Raw genomic sequence first — 20557 nt, forward strand, 5'->3', positions numbered from 1 at the left:
TGATCCGCTCATAACTGCTGCACCATCATAAGCCTGTGCAATTAATTTTTCCTTCAGACCAAAACAATTTAATTCTTCTTTTAATACATTTGTAAGACCCATAGCAGTTCTATCCTGAACATCAATATATGCTATAAATCTTTCAACTGGTTGATAACCTTTTAAATAACGCAAAATAATGACGAACTGAGAACGACAAGATACATCAGTTGTTTCATCTGCTTGCAAGGAAACAAATCTTGTTTTATCTATCTCACGTTTAATTTCTTCTATGTATACTTCATACATACATTCTAGAATCTCATTTTGGTTTGTTTTCGAAGTATTTTTTGTTATTTTTGAATCTTTAAGATGATCGCTAAACACACTATCCAATGTAGCTGTGTATGAAACCATATCTAAAAATACCCCTCGATTATTTGAGTCAATAGTTTCGCCATGTCCTCTTAAAGGCAATTCGTGTATACCACAAAATTTTATACAATCTATAACCCTCGATAATGTATGTCTGTTTTTGTCAACTAATTCATTATGTTTTTTTATGCTAAGACTGTATCCAGCATCAATTGTCGATAAAATGTTTGTCTTTCCGAGCATTTGAAACTGCAACGAATTACTTATATGTGTTTTACTGGATTTGTGTTTTTGTATTCGCTCAGAAAGATGTTTCATATCTTTACAGCCATTTTCTGCCCACAAGCTCTCGCCACCAAACAAAACACAATAAAAACAAAACAACAAATTTTTTTCATCACTAACACTTAACCATGATTTTTTTTTAAACAAAAATGATACACAAAATGTTCGTGTTTTTTTACCATCAACTTGAGTTATACGAACACCTTTTGGTTGGTACGCCCCAAGATTTTTGATTTCTAGTTTTTCTTGAAGACCCAATGACGAGAAACGTTTTGCCAATAAACTATCAGTTTTGTTCATGTTAAATTATCTTATTAATGAACCTAAATTATTGTAATAAGATAACTTTAAACTATATTGTAATTAGAATATGACCTTGGCATGATTCAAAATTTTATCAACAGTAGTTCAGTCAAGAAGGACTCTTAATCTTAATTAATAATCGATAAAATAATAAAGAACATTACATATACATTTGACTCTCTGATGACAAAAGGGTCAACTAAAACAATAAAGATACTTTTACAACATAAAAATTTTTTTAAAGAATCTTTTCATAATACAACACATATTTTAGTTAATTAAATCCATAATTCTTAAATACAACATTTAGAATGTCAGTCATAAATAATAGTAAACTTCTTAAGATTATTTACATTGTCTTTACATGCTTTAACAATTTTATGTAATTAAAGATAAAAGCTTAATATCTGTTTGTAAGCATACATAAATATTTATATAGTTTTAGTTCTTTGACTTTAGCTTTATCCCCCCCCCCCCCCAAAAAAAAAAAAAAAACATTTCAATAAAATACTCTAATTTTTTTATTTCAATGGTAAATGTCCAACATTTTAAAATAATCTTAACTTTGTATATTTTTTTAATTAGTGCCTTTTAGTAGCAATTATTGAAGCTGTATTATGAAATGCAACAGTACCACCAGTGGTAGAGTTTTTGTGATTGAAAAAAAATGTTCTTTATATCTTCTGTTGTTTGTGCCTTTGTTGTATCGAACTAATAATAATATTGACTAATTTTAATCTTTACTTGAAAATCCAGTCTTTAAAACTTGTGTTTAATGCTTATTATCATGGTTGATATTGGCTCTGTTTCAGCGTCAATCCAATTGACAACTTAAAAGATAGAATGACTAAACTGCCACCAAACAATATAAACAATTTTCAATTGCTAATTTATTATGCCACAGAATATGATACATAAGCTATTTGGAAGAAATAAACTTTAGCAATCCCTCATTGAGAAAAGAACAAGAATTTCAAAAGTGCAGTAGCTCTTATTATATTTGTAGAAAAGACTAAACTTTCTCGTGTCACAACATATAAACTTGCCAAACAATACACAAATCAAGATCATCATTAATATGGCTGAGCCACAATTTTTTTCTCTGTAAGAAAAAAAAAAAAAGCTTTAAAATTTTTAAAAATAAATAAAACAATATATGTCTGAAAAATGTAGTTCACTAACAAGTATTATAAAATGTACAAGATTGTTGATAATAAAAGAAATGCAGGACTTTTCTATGATATTTTAAAATCAATTTTCTAAACTATAAAATTTCCATTCTTATAATTTTTATTATTCCTGTTTATAATTATAGAATAAAATGACTTGTCCTAGAAAATCTAGTTTCTGAAAAATATTAAAAACTAATTTCTTTTACCTAACCGTATCGCTTTAAATGTTTATGTCAGACCAACATTTATACCAGTAATTTCTGTTATATTGTTTTAAATATCATATTTTTGCCATGTTCTTATTCCTGTTAATTTATACTCCTAATAACTACTTGGAAAATTTTTTATTTACATATCCAGTTTAAGAAACTAATACTAGCACTGTTAATATTGCAATATAAACACTGTTAATATTCACAGTGAAATTCCAATATTAACTAATGTATAGTGTTTACATTATTTTTACAAATTTATGTTTACATTTAATGTTATAAAGTTTCCTAATATTACTGTACCTTATTGAGTCAACAAAACTTCTAAACTAAATTCTTCACTCTTAAAATCGAGAATTAAAAATGGTGTATGAAGTTTTTAAAATTCGTGATGTTTTTTATGGTTCTTTTCTTTTCGGGCCAGTTCAATGAGGCCCTGCGGTGCGTTTTTTCGTCCCATCTGAAAGCACAATAAATTCTGTGCGCGCATCAAAAATAATATCACTACAAACAAAATAAATAGGGCCAGTAAAAATCGGCCCATCCGTTATTGGCAATGAATTAAAACAACGCTACAATACTTTGAATTAATTGCAAATGAACGTATTACTTATTAATTAAAATAGTTTAAAATTAGAACTAATTTAGAACTAATTATTTTTATATAACTTGTCTGCAAATAGTTTAGGCTAATAATTGCATATTTGCATATATAAAAATGCAATATTTATACAGATAAAATATTTGATTATAAACATATTCAAATATTTTATCTTAAATAAATATAGGTGGGGCCGGGCCCCTATGGCCCCAGTTGACGAGCCGCCACTGTATATATATATATATATATATATATATATATATATATATATATATATATATATATATATATATGTATATATATGTATATATATGTATATATATATATGTATATATACGTATATATATGTATATATATATATGTATCTATATATATATATATATATATATATATATATATATATATATATATATATATATATTATATATATATATATATATATATATACAGTGGTATATATATATATATATATATATATATATATATATATATATATATATATATATATATATATATATATATATATATACAGTTAGTAAATTTTTTTATTTTTTTCAATAAAATAAGCGTTTATAACAATTTTAAAGATGGTAGGTACATGCACATACATGATAAAAGTTCAATATTTAATGGAAGCATAGTTATTGTCAATTACCATTTGGATACGTTTTGGCATGCTGTTAACAAGTTTTGTACAATAGTCTGGTGTAATTTCATGGATCCACACTGATTTGATTGCTTCAACTAAATCATTATAGGATCTAGGCTTTTTGGCAGCAACTTTTACTTTCATAATATGCCAACAATTTTCAATAACATTAAGATCTGGTGATGGCCTACGTCCTTTGGCAGAAATAGCACCCCAAACCATACAAGACACATGAGCCTTGACACTGCTAACTGTATATTTTGGCATATATCTACAGTTTTTTGGTCTTCTTACAAAGTTGTTTGTAACATTAAATTGTTTAATACATGTTTCATCAGAAAAAAGAACTTTAGACCAATTTTCTCCAGTCCAATTTTTGTAGCGCTGACAAAATGTTTTTCGATCTTTTAGGTTTTTTAATGATTAAAAAGGTTTTTTTGCTGGCTTACATGCCTTCATTTTGAAATCAACCAAAAGCCTTCTTCTAACTGTTCGGTCACTTACTTTTTTCTCAATAAAAATTTCTTTTGAAATCTCGTGTGCAGATAGCCGTGGATTTGCATGGCTGATCCGGCCAATAAGTTTGTCAGTTCTTGAGGTGGTTGCTCTGGGCCTGCCTGATCTCATCTTTGAAGTAAAATTTAATTGGGGCTCTTCTTTATGCCTTTTTAAAGTTCTACTTACAGTTGATAATGAACAACCAAGCTTTTCAGATATTTCTCTTTGAACTAAACCTTGTTCATGTAATGCAGCAATAATTCCTCTTTTTTTAGGTGAAAGTTCTGGCATAATATAGCTGATAAATTGCTTATGAATAATAAAAAACGATAATAAATTGCGCAATTTACAAATATGTAACTATAAACATATTGCTATGTAAAAACAAAAGCATCAAACTTTCAAAATTTATACTTTAGATCAAAAATAAATTTTTTTGGTCGTTATATATATATGTCTGTATATATACATACAAAGGTTAAATTAGGCGATCGTGAAATGAAAAATCAGGAAAAATGTCTTGTCTTCAAAATTTTAGTTTATGCAAAACCATGTTCTTTGTTTTCAAGGGGCGAAACAGCTTAAATTTGTTAGCAAAAAAGTTATAAAAAATAAAATAATAAACTTATGACTACAAAAGTAATAACACTCTAGTAACTAGCTGCATTATAGAAGTAATAACACTATAATAGTGTTATTACTTTTATAATGCACTTTTAACTTTTATAATTCATTCTTTGTTCAAACAACATAAGTAATCCCAAATTTTAATTGAAGTAGGAAAGCATCTAGAAAAAAAGGGTGGATATTCAAATAATATTTAAAACTTATTAAGGAACTTAAACAACTTTATAAAAACTTACTGTACAAAATGTTTAGCATTATGAAAAACGTTACCAGCGGTCCGTAAAAATGCGCGTTAATTTTAAAATTAAGCAATAAAAACATGTTATTTGTTGATTTGAAAATTAACATGCGTTTTTACGAACTATTAGTAACATTTTTCATAATGCTAAACTTTTTATAAAGTGCGTTGTTTAAGTATATTTGTAAAAGTTCCTGAAGTTTTTAATAATATTTGAATATTAATAATATAATAATTGTCTTTTGTGCCATCTACTAAAATTTATTCTCATGTTACTTGTCATTCAATTAAGTCTCATCCTTTTTCTGTGACTGTTCCTAAATGCTCCAAAAACTCTTATTCCTCTAGCTTTAACAATATAAGTTATTGGTAACTTAAATTCTCATCACGCTGATTTTATTGGTTCTAACACCATTGACACTGCTTGTTCAAAATCTTAAAACTCAATTTTTTAGTCAGTTACCTTGTGACTCGTTTTCAAGGCTATCCTTATCACTTACTTTCACTCCTTGATTTGTGACTTGTCTCTGACCCTAGCTTGTGTTCAGTTTTTTCTTGTTCTCTTATAGGTAGTTCCGACCATGTAATGACCTCTATAAATCTTTTATTTGTACATCTTCTTTAAACTCAGTTGATTTTTTTTGTGACAGTCTTCGGCCGAATGTTTTTACTCCCTCTGCTGATAAATGTGTCTCCTATGTAACCTTCTGGATGAAAGCAGGTATAAAATCTTTTATTCCTTCTTGTCAGTTTCGATTTAAGCTTTATTCTACTCCATGGGTTTTCGCCTTCTTGTGTTGCTGCTATATCTAGTCATATTTATTTTTTATCTTTTTTAAAAGAATAACTCTTCAGAACAAGCACCCTTTTATTATTTCTAGAAATCAGTGTAAAAAGATGCTGTCTGCTAAGATCCATTAATCTCAGTTTATTAAATCTTGTATCTTTTCTCAGAAGTTAGGTTCTAGAGACTTGGAAAGTTTTTAACAATGTCATTAACAAAGGTAAAGTGAACATTCCGTCAGAACTCTTTAGTTCTCTCTAAACTATTTAATGAGTGCTTGACTGTATTTTGTTTTCCTTCCTGCTAGAAAATGACATCTGTGGTTCCAATTTTTAAAAATTCTAGAGAGCATTCTGAACTCTCTAACTATCATCTAATCAGTCTTTCTTTATTATTAGCAAGGCTGTTTAGTCTTTGATTAACAAATTTCTAACATTCAATTTTGAGTCAAATAGCTTACTTTTTGACAATCAATACAGCATTCATTCTTCACGTTTTATGGTTGACTTTATAGAAGATTTTATTATTCATTAAATAGAAGTGGCTTGGCAAGCGCTTTTGCTCTTGACATATCAAAAGCATTTGGTAAGGTTTGGAATGCTGCTTCTCTCCATAAGCTTACTTCATATAGAGTATCTGGGAAAATTTTTTAAATTATCAAGCCATTTCTTTCTAACTACAGTAAATAAATCAATTTCAAAGGCCAACAATTTGTTTCATTTCCAGTAACTTCTGGTGTACCTCAAAGTTCTATCCTTGGTCCTGTTTTATTTTTTATCTACATTAATAAAGTTTTAAACAATCGTATATCTAAAGTTGCTTTATTTACTGACGACTCAGCTTTATTTTTCTGTCTTGACTAAAAGTCTTTTCTTTTTGATTGCTTAGAACAAGCAGCTAGTGTTGTATCTGATCTTTTTTCTATTATAGCTTTCGTTTTCTTCATTCAACACTTTTCTTCACTTTGGCAGTATTTGCTGCTGACCAAATTGAATGTGCACAAATTAGTGTTTTTATATCGAACACTGAACCAGTAGACTCAAATTTTGAACAATAATCAAAATTGTGTTTCTATTCAGTACAGAGTGTGTAGCTTGCAATTTTGAACAACAGTCAATATAGTGTTTCTATTCAGTACAGAGTGTGTACCTTTCAGTTTCGAACAATAGTCAAAATTGTGTTTCTATTCAGTACAGAGTGTGTACCTTTCAATTTTGAACAATAATCAAAATTGTGTTTCTATTCAGTACAGAGTGTGTACCTTTCAATTTTGAACAATAGTCAAAATTGTGTTTCTATTCAGTACAGAGTGTGTACCTTTCAATTTTGAACAATAATCAAAATTGTGTTTCTATTCAGTACAGAGTGTGTACCTTTCAATTTTGAACAATAGTCAAAATTGTGTTTCTATTCAGTACAGAGTGTGTACCTTTCAATTTTGAACAATAGTCAAAATTGTGTTTCTATTCAGTACAGAGTGTGTACCTTTCAATTTTGAACAATAGTCAAAATTGTGTTTCTATTCAGTACAGAGTGTGTACCTTTCAATTTTGAACAATAGTCAAAATTGTGTTTCTATTCAGTACAGAGTGTGTACCTTTCAATTTTGAACAATAGTCAAAATTGTGTTTCTATTCAGTACAGAGTGTGTACCTTTCAATTTTTACCATACATGCACTACATTTGTCAGCTTTTTTTTCATAACAATCTTTTATACTATTTCACAAGCTGTATGTGTTCTTCAGTTTTGATGCGTAAAATAAAATGGCATATAACAAATAATTTTTGTCTGAAGAAAGAACAAGTTTGTAAGTAAGAACAAGAAAAAAACTTGCATACAAAAAACATTGTTTAGGTTATAATGGCACACCCTGTATTTTTTTCTCAACATAAAAAACTTAAAGGAAAGGTTGAAAGTTTGATAAAAAATGATTTTTCCTAATTATTTTACCTTATTTAATAAAAAAAAATTTTATGCTGTTTATTCTTATTTTTAACCTGGGATAGGGTAGCAGTTGTTGATACTGCTCTAAGCAACCACTTAGTGTAAATGATGCCAACAGACATAGCTATATCATGAATCTCTTCTGTTAATATCTTTGGAATGGTTTTCAATAGTAAATACATTTTTAAGGAATATAACGCTTTTGCCATGAATCATTTCATATTGCAATAGACCAGGAAAACAAAACTTGAATTATTTGTGATGATAAGAAATTACCATCAAACAATTTAGATAACTACTGATAATCCTTTCTTGTTTTATCTAAAATTGAAGGATTTAACTTTACTTATTATGTTGTAATAAATATAAAAACAAATGTTGAAATTATTTTTAATAACCAATTACAAACAATACAGTTATAAATCTGTTAAATCTTTTTTTAGACACAGAAACAGTTTGCATTGAAGATAAGTCATGCAGAGAGCAGTTCTTATCTCTTCTTTCTGCAGTCATTGTAAGTTGAAAAAAACTTTATTATTTCTATCAAATACAAACACTTATAAATTTATTTCATTTTAATTAAATTTGATTTAATGTTACATCCATTTAATATGAATTTAAAGTTTTGTACCAATTTTTCAAAAAATATATATTTTTTTTAGATTAGTTTGGTTTAATTTTTTAAATATTAAATTTATATATGAAAGTAAATTTAAAAAAATTCAAGGTTCAAAAAACACCTCAAAGTAAAAAATAAAAAATGTTATTATCTATTAATCAGTGCTCTAAACAGTTCAAAAAAATTTGCGTAGAGAAAAAAATTAGTGAAAATAGACCTTGACTAATCCGTGGTCTAAATATATTTTAATCAAAGCTATATTTTGAATAATTTAATGTAAAGAGAAAAAGATAAAAGCAGAATAAATAAGTTCAGAGAAAAAGATTTTTATAGATCTTTATGAGCTCTAAATATTATATATTAAAATTAATTAATTTTTTTAAAAGCACAATTTTCTAAACAGCATCATGTAAAAATTGTTTTAAATTGTTTTATATTGTAACATGTAAAAATTTAAATTCTCAAAAACAATAGCATGAGTTTATTTAAAATATACACCTTTTTTTTAAAAAAAATAAATAAATGTTATTGTTAATTTAATGTTTAAAAAATGTAATAAAGAGTTATTAATGAAAAATGTTTCAAAAGAATTCATTGTTATAAGGTTAGTTATATATAAAAATAAGTTATAATAATTTTGTTAAACATATTGTTATTAAATTAATATAAAGGACAAAACTATATAAAATTGTACTTAATATTTTTTATTTATTTGTAATATAAATATTATACATGCTTCGGTAGGAGCAAATGAGTGCAGGAGCTACAAATAGCTTGTCTTAAAAGGACTTGGTGGACTGTGAGGGCTGTCTGCCTAGATGGTCTCGTGTGGACTTTTTTTAAGAAGTTTAAATTATTTTGTTTTGATGATAATTTTCAATATTTCCATGGAACTTTTATTTTGTTCCTTTATCATTCCAGAGATAGCATTTTTTTTTTAGTGATAAAAGGCAAAAAAAAACAGGCTAGCATTTTAAAAAAGTTCTTATTTCATCCTAACCTTTTTTTTTTTGTTTTTTTTTAATATTATTTTTATATTTAATTAAAAAAATTGTAATAATTAAATTAATCGTAATAATTTAGTTATTAAATAAATATGTAATACTATAAGGTTGTTCTAACATTATCCAATCTTTTTAATAAAACAATAATATAAAAATATACATTATAATGTTTTATAAAAATGTACTATGTATTATTATTAAAGTTCATTCATTTCTCTTCTTTGTGAATAAAAATTTCAAAATTTCGACAGTACTATATTAACAAATGGGACTGTAACAAATTATTTTGAAAAAAACTTTTAGCGAATGAGTTAGATACTTGTAAAGTTAAGATAATAGTTTTTCCATGTTACACTGCACTTTTTTTTTTCTTTTGCTCAGAGCTATTTGAATGTGTTTTTGTGTTTTTTTTGTTTTAAGTTTTTGTTTCGGTTTGCTTGTTTTTTCTTGAGTGAACTCATTATACTTGTTAAATTTTTTTGTAACACATGCATATATTTTACCTGCTTCTTAACATACTAATCATTTAATTTGAAACCTAATACGAAACTGAATACTTAATATTTTATACGAAACAATTATGCGGAATAATTATCGTTGTTTGAAAAAATTGCTTGATTTCCTTTTTTTTATTTTCTACATCAAAATGTTGCATTATAATCAAGTAAATTTTTTTAGTTCATGCTAAATTAAATTTTTTAATTTTTTTATTTAACCACTTAACGAACCTATTAATTTTCAAAAGTGTGTCAAAAACAAATCTATTTTTTTTTTAAATTGATTTTACTGTTTTAACCATGCAAAAAAGGAAAATAATAATAATTAATAAATTTTAATATATTTTAATAATTTATGACCTTCCTAATTGACCTTTGAAAACTTGCTCGACATATGTCGAGCATTGCAATATTGCATAAAATTCTTGCAAAATTCTTGAAAAATTGAAGTGAACCTAGTTATAATACTGGTAGCTACGCGCCCTCGTTGACATTGAACCATTTCCGAAGAATGAACAGTGGAAAGTAAAGTGACGTCCCTCTTATCCTTCCACTTCATGGTCAGAACTTTTCCACGGCGAAATGCAATAGTCTCTCCTTTCTTCAACTTCTTTGAATTTATTTGAGGGGGCATATCTTTTCTATTTTGCTTGACGGTTCCATATGTGTCAGTTCTATTATTTATCAATAATTCAGCAAGTGCAGGCGAAGTATAAAAATTGTCAGTTGTCAAACAATGACCTTTGTTGAGTAGCGGGTCCATTATAGACATCACAATTTTTGATGAAACTGCAGGAAGATCTTTATACTTTTCATCCATTTGTGTTCCTTTGCCCGTATAAATAATAGTAGACCAAACGTATCCAGTTGAAGACTCGCATAACATATAAAATTTAATTCCAAATCTTGCACGTTTCAGAGGGATGTATTGCACCCAACCGAGTCTACCTTTATAAAGCATTAGACTTTCGTCGATGGTCACGTCACGATCCAGCATATACAATGTTTTGAATTTGTTGCTGAGAAGCTGGTAAATAGGGTAAATTTTGTTCAATTTTGGTTGGGGGTGAGTTTCAGGATTGTAGTCTTCACTATTTGCAAAGTGCAAATATTTTTTTAGTGCCTTGAACCTTTTGAGAGGCATGCACTCTCTAAAAAATGGAGTGTCTAAGAGAGGTTTTTTTGACCAGTAAAGCCAATGACTAGACTTTACTACCAAGCCTTGCAACATTACGAGTGCGAGAAATACACGAATCTCCCTTGCATTGGTATTAGGAAAATCTCTATCGCCTTTCTGCAATGCATACAGATTTGTTTCAGTGACAATAATATTGATTAGTTCATCGTCAAAATATAAATTCAAAAAGTCTAATGCATTTCCATCAGCAGGAATATTTTGGTTGCCGAAAACAAATGGAAACCTAGGATGAGGTATCGTTGGTTGAGGTTCAATTTGCCATGCACGCACGTCTGCAAGCGTAGGCTCATCTTCTTCAGAATCATCGTCTGAGAAACCTTCACTGTCACTGGAATCACTCCTCTCATCGTCAGACGAACTAACATGAACTGAGTCGGTATCGCCCAATAAACTTCCTTCGTCACTGTCGGAATCCATCATATTTATAAGTAACACAAAAAATGGGCACAAATAATTCAACAATGCAGGTTACTCAACAGATAATTCATGCAAAATTATCAATCACTTAAAAAAAAGTCACGAAACAATGCAATGCACTTCCAACCGCCCATGTGTAAACACTGGCGCGTGGCAGTCATAAAAAGAAGAGTTTATCGTACAGGAAGCGCATCAGATATCATAATAACCAATCAGAAGCTTTGCTCGACATATAGCGAGCTAGCTCTCAAAGTATACCAATTTTTGGTAATGCTCGACATATCTCGAGCAAATTTTTTTTGGCTAAAAAAGTTTGCTCGACATATGTCGAGCAAATTCGTTAAGTGGTTAAAATAAAAACAGTTTTAAACTTGCCATGCTGAAACAGTTTTAAAGTTTGTCATCCATGTTGAAAATTGCATTATGTAAGAAATTTTTAAAGAAAAACTAAATAAAAAACATCAACATATTTAATATTAAAAAAAAAAAGTTTATATTTTGCCAATGATGAACTGACTTACTGGTGAGCAGGTGGGCGTGGGCTATAGCTTGTTGTTCTTGCTGAAGCCTGGATTATATATAATCTTTATAGTTTTATGAGCCCTTTATTTTGTCATAAATAAAAAAATATTTTTTAAAAATATAGACAGTGATTCCAGATGGCGTTTTAAAAGAAAGATTAGATCCAGAAACGTTAGAGTCAGCTGGTTTTATTCAGTCACAGAAAGTGTTCAATCAAAAACTTGTGAGAACAAAGACAAAGTTATTGTAAGCAAATTTATATATATATATATATATATATATATATATATATATATATATATATATATATATATATCTTAGAGAAAAAAAATATTATGCAAAAATTATTTAGAATGATGGTATACTGTATGTAAATAATCTGCATTCACTGTATGTGTGTCAGTTTTTCTACACCTTAATAATATTTTCTTTAGCACTGGGTACTCTGAAAAGCTATTTTTTAATGTTTATTATCATTTTTATTAGCTACAAACAGCAAAAGTACAATCTTTTAAGAGAAGAGAGTGAAGGGTATGCAAAGTTAATTACAGAATTAAGTCAAGATGTATCACTTTCAAACCAGGCCACAATGCTTGAAAATATAAAATCATTATTGGGTACAATTTCTAATTTAATATATTTGTTCAGATTTGTTTTTTATTGTGATTAAATGTTGTTGTTGTTTTTTTTTATATGTATTTCTGCTTTTATTTAAATTTTATTTAAAAATTTTTTTAATCATAGAAAATTGTAAAAAGTCTAAAATCCTTCCTATACTTTTTGTAAACAACTAACATTAAAAATTTTTTAACTTTTTAAAATTTCAATATAGGGATTTTATTTATTAATAAAAAGTTAGTCTAATATTTAATTGAAAAATCTTCAAATCAAAATGCAAAAAATCAAATTGTTTAAGATTTCTTTGAAAATAAAAAGATATGTTTAATAAGGTGTTGACTTTTTAGTATCTCCAGTTGATATATTGAGTTGACAAAGGTCAAACAATTGTCAACTCGATATATCTACCGAAAAATGTTTTCAACTACGATACAGAAAGAATCCATTACCAGTACATTCATACTTATTGGATATTGATGCGCCTATCAAATCAATTGATTTAATCAAAGACATTGGGATATTTATTTCTTCCGATATGAAATTTTCCAATCACTGTTCTCATATTGCTAGCAAAGCAAGTTCTTGTGCTTACTTACTCTTATAGTCTTTCATCAGTAATGATTCTCAACTTTTGATACGTCAGATAGAAAAGGTCTAGAAACATTATACAAGAATTGTCTGCAAACAATGTTGCATTCCATACAAAGACTATGCTTCTAGAGTTGATATCTTCAATCTTGATTCTTTTGAATGCCGGAGAATAAAATTTGATTTTTTAGTGACTTTTAAAATTATGCACAGTTTGGTTGATTTGCCTTTTTCTGAGTTTTTTACTCTCGCTCCTACTCGTTATTCAACTAGATGTCATTCCCAAAAATTAACATCACATTAACAAAAAAAACATACAATATTCAGAAACACTGTTTACTGTTTTAAAATTGGTGTTACATAAGATAAATTCTCAAATTACCTGTATCACCTTTTTTTATTTTTATTTAAATGCAAATAAATTGAAAATAAATTAAAAAAAAAAAAGATTCACTGATATATGGGAGCCAGTGTGTAATCAAGGGTCATGGTGGGTGATCTTTTTCAAAAATTAAATAAAAACAATGACTTTTCAGTTACTTTCAAACCAAAGTTCATCTGTTTTTTATATTGGAAACTGAAGATACCAAAAAGTCAACACCCTAATGTTCAAGCTTTGCATATTATAAACTATAATAGTATTTGTATATATCAGTTCACAATTGCAAATAAATTTAATTAATTTTTTCTTGAAATTTTTTTTATTGAAATTAAACCAAAACATGGCTTATAATGGATAGCAAGTTAAAAATGGGAAAATGGGAAAAAGTTTAGCAAACAAAACGAGTGTCATATCAAATTATTTATGTTAATGTCAACTACCTATTTTGTAGCAAATTTCATGCTGATCATTTATCTGTATTTATTTTAGAAATCATTTTTAAAAATAAAAAATGCATCAGGGAATTTGAGACGCTAAGGAAATGGGTGTATGAGTTTTATCTAGCCAATAGATCAGAGGGAAAGCCATTCACCGTTTTCCTTCTGATTCGTACTTTGTAGAAGTGAGTGATGGATCGTACAAGAAGTACCATCTATTGGATTATTGACCAAGCTGAAAATAATGCGACCAAAAGCAATGTTTGATCATAAGGACACCATTTTGCAATGCCAAGCAGCTCTACAATTTTAATATAGTCATTAATACATCTCCCTGATGCTCAAAAACAAGTCTTCTATCCACACAAGAAAGTAAATAAGGTGGAGCAGGAAGCAAATATTAGATCAAGATGCGGTAATCTGTATGAATAGTCACCTTATCTCACTGGCACATAAATGGCAATCACACTTTCTGCACCAAAGATGTTTCAGTAACTCCTGCAAGTGTCAAGTATGACCCAACAGCCAAATACAAGAAAAAAGTTCTTGTCTGGCTTTGCTTTTCAGAGCACAGCATTTCAAAGCATTTCTTCCTCCCAATCAACCAGCAGGTCTACTTGGCAAGCATTATACAAAATCTGTCAATTCCTACCTGGAGGCCAAAAAGGTGAAATTTGTCCAAAAAGAAGACAATCCACCAAATATCTAGAATTGCATCCAATTGAAAATTTCTGGAGCATTCTGAAAGGGAATGTCTATGCAAAGAATTGGCAGACAAAAAGTTCATTATCTGTGCAGAAAGAACGAGAAGCGCCTCAAAAAAGTCGACATGGTCAGCATACAACGTCTTGCACAACAGGTTCTAGCTCTTGTTGATTCTGTTTGACAACATGGCTTAATGGAAGATTAGTAAAACTTTTTACAATATGTATAGAATAATAGAATGAGATGCTCTAGTTGAATCTTTTTAATTTTTTGAAAAATGTTAAAAAATATTTTTCAATATTTTTCTTTGTCCTAATTTCAACTTGCCACCCATTAGAGCATTCTATCTTAACCCCTTAAGGACCGATATTTCTTCAAATAAATGCACCAAAAAAATCAATTTTTTTTTATGCTTAGGACTTAGATATTGACATATTAAGAATAAAAAAAAATCTGTTTTAAAAATAAACTTTATTTTTATACATAAATATGTTGTTTTTTAATTCAAAAAAATGTAAAAATGATACATATTAGTAAAATACATATAGATATATAGATAGATACATAAAGGAAAAAATATAATATATAACTGAGAAAATATAATAATATAATAATAAAAAAATACATAATAAAACGTAAACAAAGTAAAATAATTAATATAATAATATTATTTTCACAAATTATTTCGGGCTAATACATAATGAAACATAAAATATGTGACTGCCCGAGTTATCTTGGGTTTGGTCTTTTTGGACCATATAGCATGACTTGAGATATCTCGGGCCTGGTCCTTAAGGGGTTAAAAAAAGCTTTAACACAAGTATAAAACCGATTTTTATTTTTTACTGAGTTATCCTTCAAAGAGTTTAATAAAACTGTATTTCTTTTGGAAGAAACAAATCAGTTATCAATTTAGCTCTCTTTGAATTAATTTTAACTTTTTCAAGATATGAAAAATAAAATTGTTAATTACAATGTTGTTAATGATGATTTTTTAAAATTTGTAATCATAAAATTTAAATTTTTACATAATAGAAGCATTCAAATACAAAATTTTATTTTTACTAAGTTCAAACATTAATTCAATTTTGATTTTGAACTGTTGTTGCAAATTATTATTTTTGGTATCTCACCTTGAATCTTTCAGCTTATATTTTATTAATATAATTTTTCTTTTGCTAATTTATTATCTGTAACATCTGAGAAAACTTGTTGCTTTAGATGCAGTGAAGCATTTCTTTTTTAGATACAATGAGGCAAGAGCCATTTCTTTTTTTTAGATGCGGTGAAGCAAGAACCAATTTTTTTTTGCTACTATTTTTGGATTTCTGAAGTTTTAAGTTTATCAAGTATACTTCAAAAAACCCTCAAAAAATTACTAAAGTTTTCGTTTACTTGGTTCTTTTGTTTAATTTTTATGGATCTCCAAGTGCTAACACAAGTTGTTTTCATCTTAACTAGACCTTTGGTCTAAGTAAAAATAAGTTTAGAGTTAATTGAACTCACCAAAACAAAATTTTTATCAATACATCATCATAATACTTTATTATTTTTATGATGAGAACTTAATGGTTAAAACTTTAACTAATTTCTTGTCATCCTCTATTTTGATAACATAGTTAATATATAATATAAATTTAAAAAACAAAAAGATTTATATTAAATTTTAGTTGTATGTTTTTATTAAAAACAGTAATGAATAATTTTTAATTTAGGATTTTTTAATCTGGACCCAAATCGTGTGCTTGATATTTTATTAGAAGCCTTTGAATGTCAGGTAGACGAGGATTTGTTTTTCATACCGCTATTAACAAGTTACTTATCACATTGTGACATCTCTGGTTTTTGTCATCTTATTGGTTTTAAATTTCAGTATTACCATGTAAGTATAATTGATGTTTTGATACTTAATGCAAAAATTTATTAGTTTTAAGAAAATTTAGTTTAATTTAGTCATCATTAAATCAATATTTTTGATGATGCAAATATATAAATTAAAAATAACCAAAAATAATGCCGAAAATGCTCAAACCAAAAATGCTCTAAAAATATGTTTTAAGCACTTAAACTGTTTACTAAAAAATTGAAACAGATAAAATATACAAAATATACTCTATAAAACCTTTTTCTTCCACTATGTTTCTAATAACAAATTTAACTATGAAACTTATGAGATATTGTAATTATTAATTAGTTAACTTAAATATTGTAATTATTAATGATTTACTATATTGGATATAGTAAATATACTATACTTAAAAATATTATTTTATGCTAAATTTGCTTTATGAAAAGCAAATTTTCAAATATTTTAACAATAAAATGTAGTACAAACTCTTCGAATCTCCTTAATTCGAAAACCTCCATAATTCGATTAAATGCACAGTCACGGTGAGATGCGCTTAAGAAACTTTTATGTTTAACTTTCTATAATTCAAATCTCTATAATTCAAAAACCTCCAAAATTCGAATGGATTTGTCAGATCTGTTAATAAGATACTCTCTGTAATTTGAACTTTTTAAATTTTTGTCTTGTTAAAGACTTGTTGAACCATTGAACTCTTTTTTTTAAATTTTGAATGTTTTGAGTTTTTGAAAAATGCTTAGCATAAATTATTTTCTTCTGCTTTAAAAAAATTAAGCCATCCAAGAGGCTGCATAAAGAAAACAATTTAAAGAAGAAATACGAAGCTCTACTGGAATTAGAGAAAAGAAAACCAAACAAAGAACTTTCAAAAATCTTTGATATTCCACACTCTTTCAACCTGGAAAAAGAATGATGATAAAATCTTTGACGCTTTTTGTCAAGGAAATTTGACTAAACAGGTGAAAGTTGATTCGTATTACCTAGTGAACAAAGCTGTACTTAAATGTACAAACAAAGAACTTTCAAAAATCTTTGATATTCCACACTCTTTCAACCTGGAAAAAGAATGAAGATAAAATCTTTGACGCTTTTTGTTAAGGAAATTTGACTAAACAGGTGAAAGTTGATTCGTATTACCTAGTAAACAAAGCTGTACTTAAATGTTTCAAACGAATGAGAGCTGATAATGTACCAATTAGTGGCCTGCTTAAAATAAAAAACTTTATATTTTGTGATTGAGTTATGCTTCAAAAATTTTCAAGCTTCGGAATGATGGCTAGACTAATTTAAGAAAAAGCAAACTAATTTGGAAATAATTTGACCAAGGCTCTTAAAGATATAAATCGTGTCTTTGACATGAATTTACTAGCTCATAAAAGACAATCTACAATTATTGGCTTTTTTTTTTAATTTAAAAATTAAAAACACATAATATATATTGCTTTTTAGGCTCAAGAATTACTATTTGTTTGTTTGTTTGATTTCTATTCGTTACTTTGAAAAGATTATTTGAAAAATAATCAACATTCTATAATTCAAAAATCTCGCTAATTCGAACTTTTATTTTTCCCCATCAAGTTTGAATTAGAGAGATTGTACTGTATGTATAATTATCAGGCCTTGTTTTAAATAAAAAATGCTTAACGCAATAGCTTTATGTGAATTTGACTTCATAAAATTCTCTTTATTTTTTTTTAAAGACATTAATTTTTTTAAATTACTGCAATAATATTAATTACCACAAAACAAGTTAAATGTTATTTAATGGCTTTTTTATTATTACAATAAAAGAATGTTTATTTTCTTTTCTTTTTTTTTTTTTTGTAATACTAAAAAATGAAATTTAATATTGCATTTAAAAAAATGTTTGGTATTAACAAATTTCTTTCTTTTCTCGACATTTACATAAATGAATTAAAATATGTTGAATTTTTAAAATGATTGTTTCTTAAATTACTAATTGCGGCTTTGCAACTACAAATGATTTTTTATTTAAAAAAAATTAGAGAGTAACAATAAAAAAATTATGTTAATTTATTTACTTTATTTATTAAAAGTTTATTATTTTATTAACAATTTTGTTGTGAAAGCGAAGATTGTTTTCCAAACATCATTTATTAAAATTATATTGCTGTATATATTGTTTATTAAAAAATAATTGCTGCAAATTTAACTTGCGTTATAAAAAAAAGTTTAACTTACACTTCTTGCAAGTTTTTGATGCAGTTGTTTATTTACAATTTAATTTTGAGTAAAAAAAAAAATGTTTAGAAAGGAAAACGGAAAAAATAATTGCGTTAAAAATTAGCTCATTTTTTTTAATGAACAAATAAAATTTAAATATTGAACAATATTTAGTCATATTTTAAAATAAATTTGACAGTTATATAATATATTAAATATATTTTTTAAATCAAAATTAAATTATATATTTTTTAATTCTAAATTAAATTATATATTTTTTTATCAGAATAAATTTATATATTTTTATTATAATTGTTTTGAATTAAATCTTACATTTTTAATCAGAATTAAATCAGATTATCCTTTACTTCTAAATTATATTATCTTTGCTACAAGATTTTTTTGTTTTTCAAACCAAAAAATTAATCATTACTATAAAATAAAAACATAATAAAAATAATTTTTTAATTTTATTTGAGTTTTTTTAATTAGTAAATAGCACTTGTATCTAACATAATTGTCATTCAAACTTTTGTAACAAATATTTTTCCATAAATGTCATTCAAAAGTAAATGTGATTTTTTTTAAATTTCTAAAACTTGAAATTTTTTAAATTTCTTTAAACTTCTTTTATCTTACTACTTATAGAATAATTTATAAGTTAAAAAATAATAAAAATTTGTTTAACCAAAATTGCTTACTGCTTACATAAAGTCGCTTAAGGCATATGTATTTCGCTCTACCCGTAATGCTTTAAAACAAGGCCTGTATTATGTCATAACAAGTAGGTCTCAAAATCTTTTTTATTTTCTTCCTTAAATTATAAATATCTTGCAAAAAGTTTTACTCAAAAAAATATGCAATTGCATACATGGTTGTTCTATTGTAATAATAATAAATCATTAACTGAGAAGATGTTTAAATGTTTTAATATTGTTAAGCTTATTTGATCTTATTGTGGTTCAAGTTTTTATAGCAATTCCTTTTATATAAATGTTTTCTTTTAAAGCAATCAGTTGATAGCATTACTCCACAGTCGTTATACAAATTGGCAGCATCATTATTGCGAAACAATCTTTTAGAAATGAGTGATATTTACCCTCATGTAAGTTATTGAATATTTTGAATAGATAGAATAAAATATGTCACTATTTAAAATCTATATTGTTTTAATATCTATATTGTTTATTATTATCTATATTGTAAATATCTATATTGTTTTAGCTTCATCCAACAGATAGTGAAATACACAGTTTAAGCGAAAAAATTACTGCTAAGGCAAAAGAAGATGCAAAAAAAATGAATGCAATTATTTTATCTGTAAGTTTATACTGTTAAATAACTGTAAGTAAATAATTGGTTCGCTTACAGTATTGTTAATAAAGTATAGTATTGTATTGATGGTTAAGCCATAGTATTAAAAAAAATCCTCAATTGCCAAAAAAAATTGTGTTCATATCATATAAGTTAAGAGTTAAAATTTTGTGTTCATATCATATAAGTTAAGAGTTAAAATTTTCCAAAACAAGTTATTTATATTACCAAAAAGCATCATATAAGGTATTTTAAGATTTTTAAGGTTGAAATGATTAACCACCCATGCTTTTAAAAGTTTAATATATTTATCTTTAATACATATATATATATATATATATATATATATATATATATATATATATATATATATATATATATATATATATATATATATATATATATATATTTTATTTATCCTTAATATATCTATGTATATATGTGTGTGTGCGTGTGTGTATATATATATATATATATATATATATATATATATATATATATATATATATATATATATATATATATATATATATATAT

At 26.5% G+C, this 20557-nt stretch overlaps 1 protein-coding gene across 3 annotated transcripts in view; it reads left to right on the top strand.

Annotated features, from left to right (window-relative positions):
- The window catches only part of LOC100208622 (THO complex subunit 2), a 92027-nt gene that overhangs the window by 19393 nt on the left and 52077 nt on the right, over positions 1-20557 (top strand). For all 3 annotated transcript variants that reach the window (XR_010642289.1, XM_065812583.1, XM_065812584.1), the window contains exons 5-10: positions 8112-8182; positions 12050-12171; positions 12412-12542; positions 16371-16537; positions 19716-19811; positions 19931-20026. Coding sequence is in view for 2 of the 3 variants with exons in the window: in XM_065812583.1 (XP_065668655.1) it covers positions 8112-8182; positions 12050-12171; positions 12412-12542; positions 16371-16537; positions 19716-19811; positions 19931-20026 (683 nt within the window). In the remaining variant the exon portion in view is untranslated. The remainder of the gene's footprint in view (positions 1-8111; positions 8183-12049; positions 12172-12411; positions 12543-16370; positions 16538-19715; positions 19812-19930; positions 20027-20557) is intronic.

Source organism: Hydra vulgaris, chromosome 12 (genome assembly GCF_038396675.1).
Source record: "Hydra vulgaris chromosome 12, alternate assembly HydraT2T_AEP".
Taxonomy (NCBI): domain Eukaryota; kingdom Metazoa; phylum Cnidaria; class Hydrozoa; order Anthoathecata; family Hydridae; genus Hydra; species Hydra vulgaris.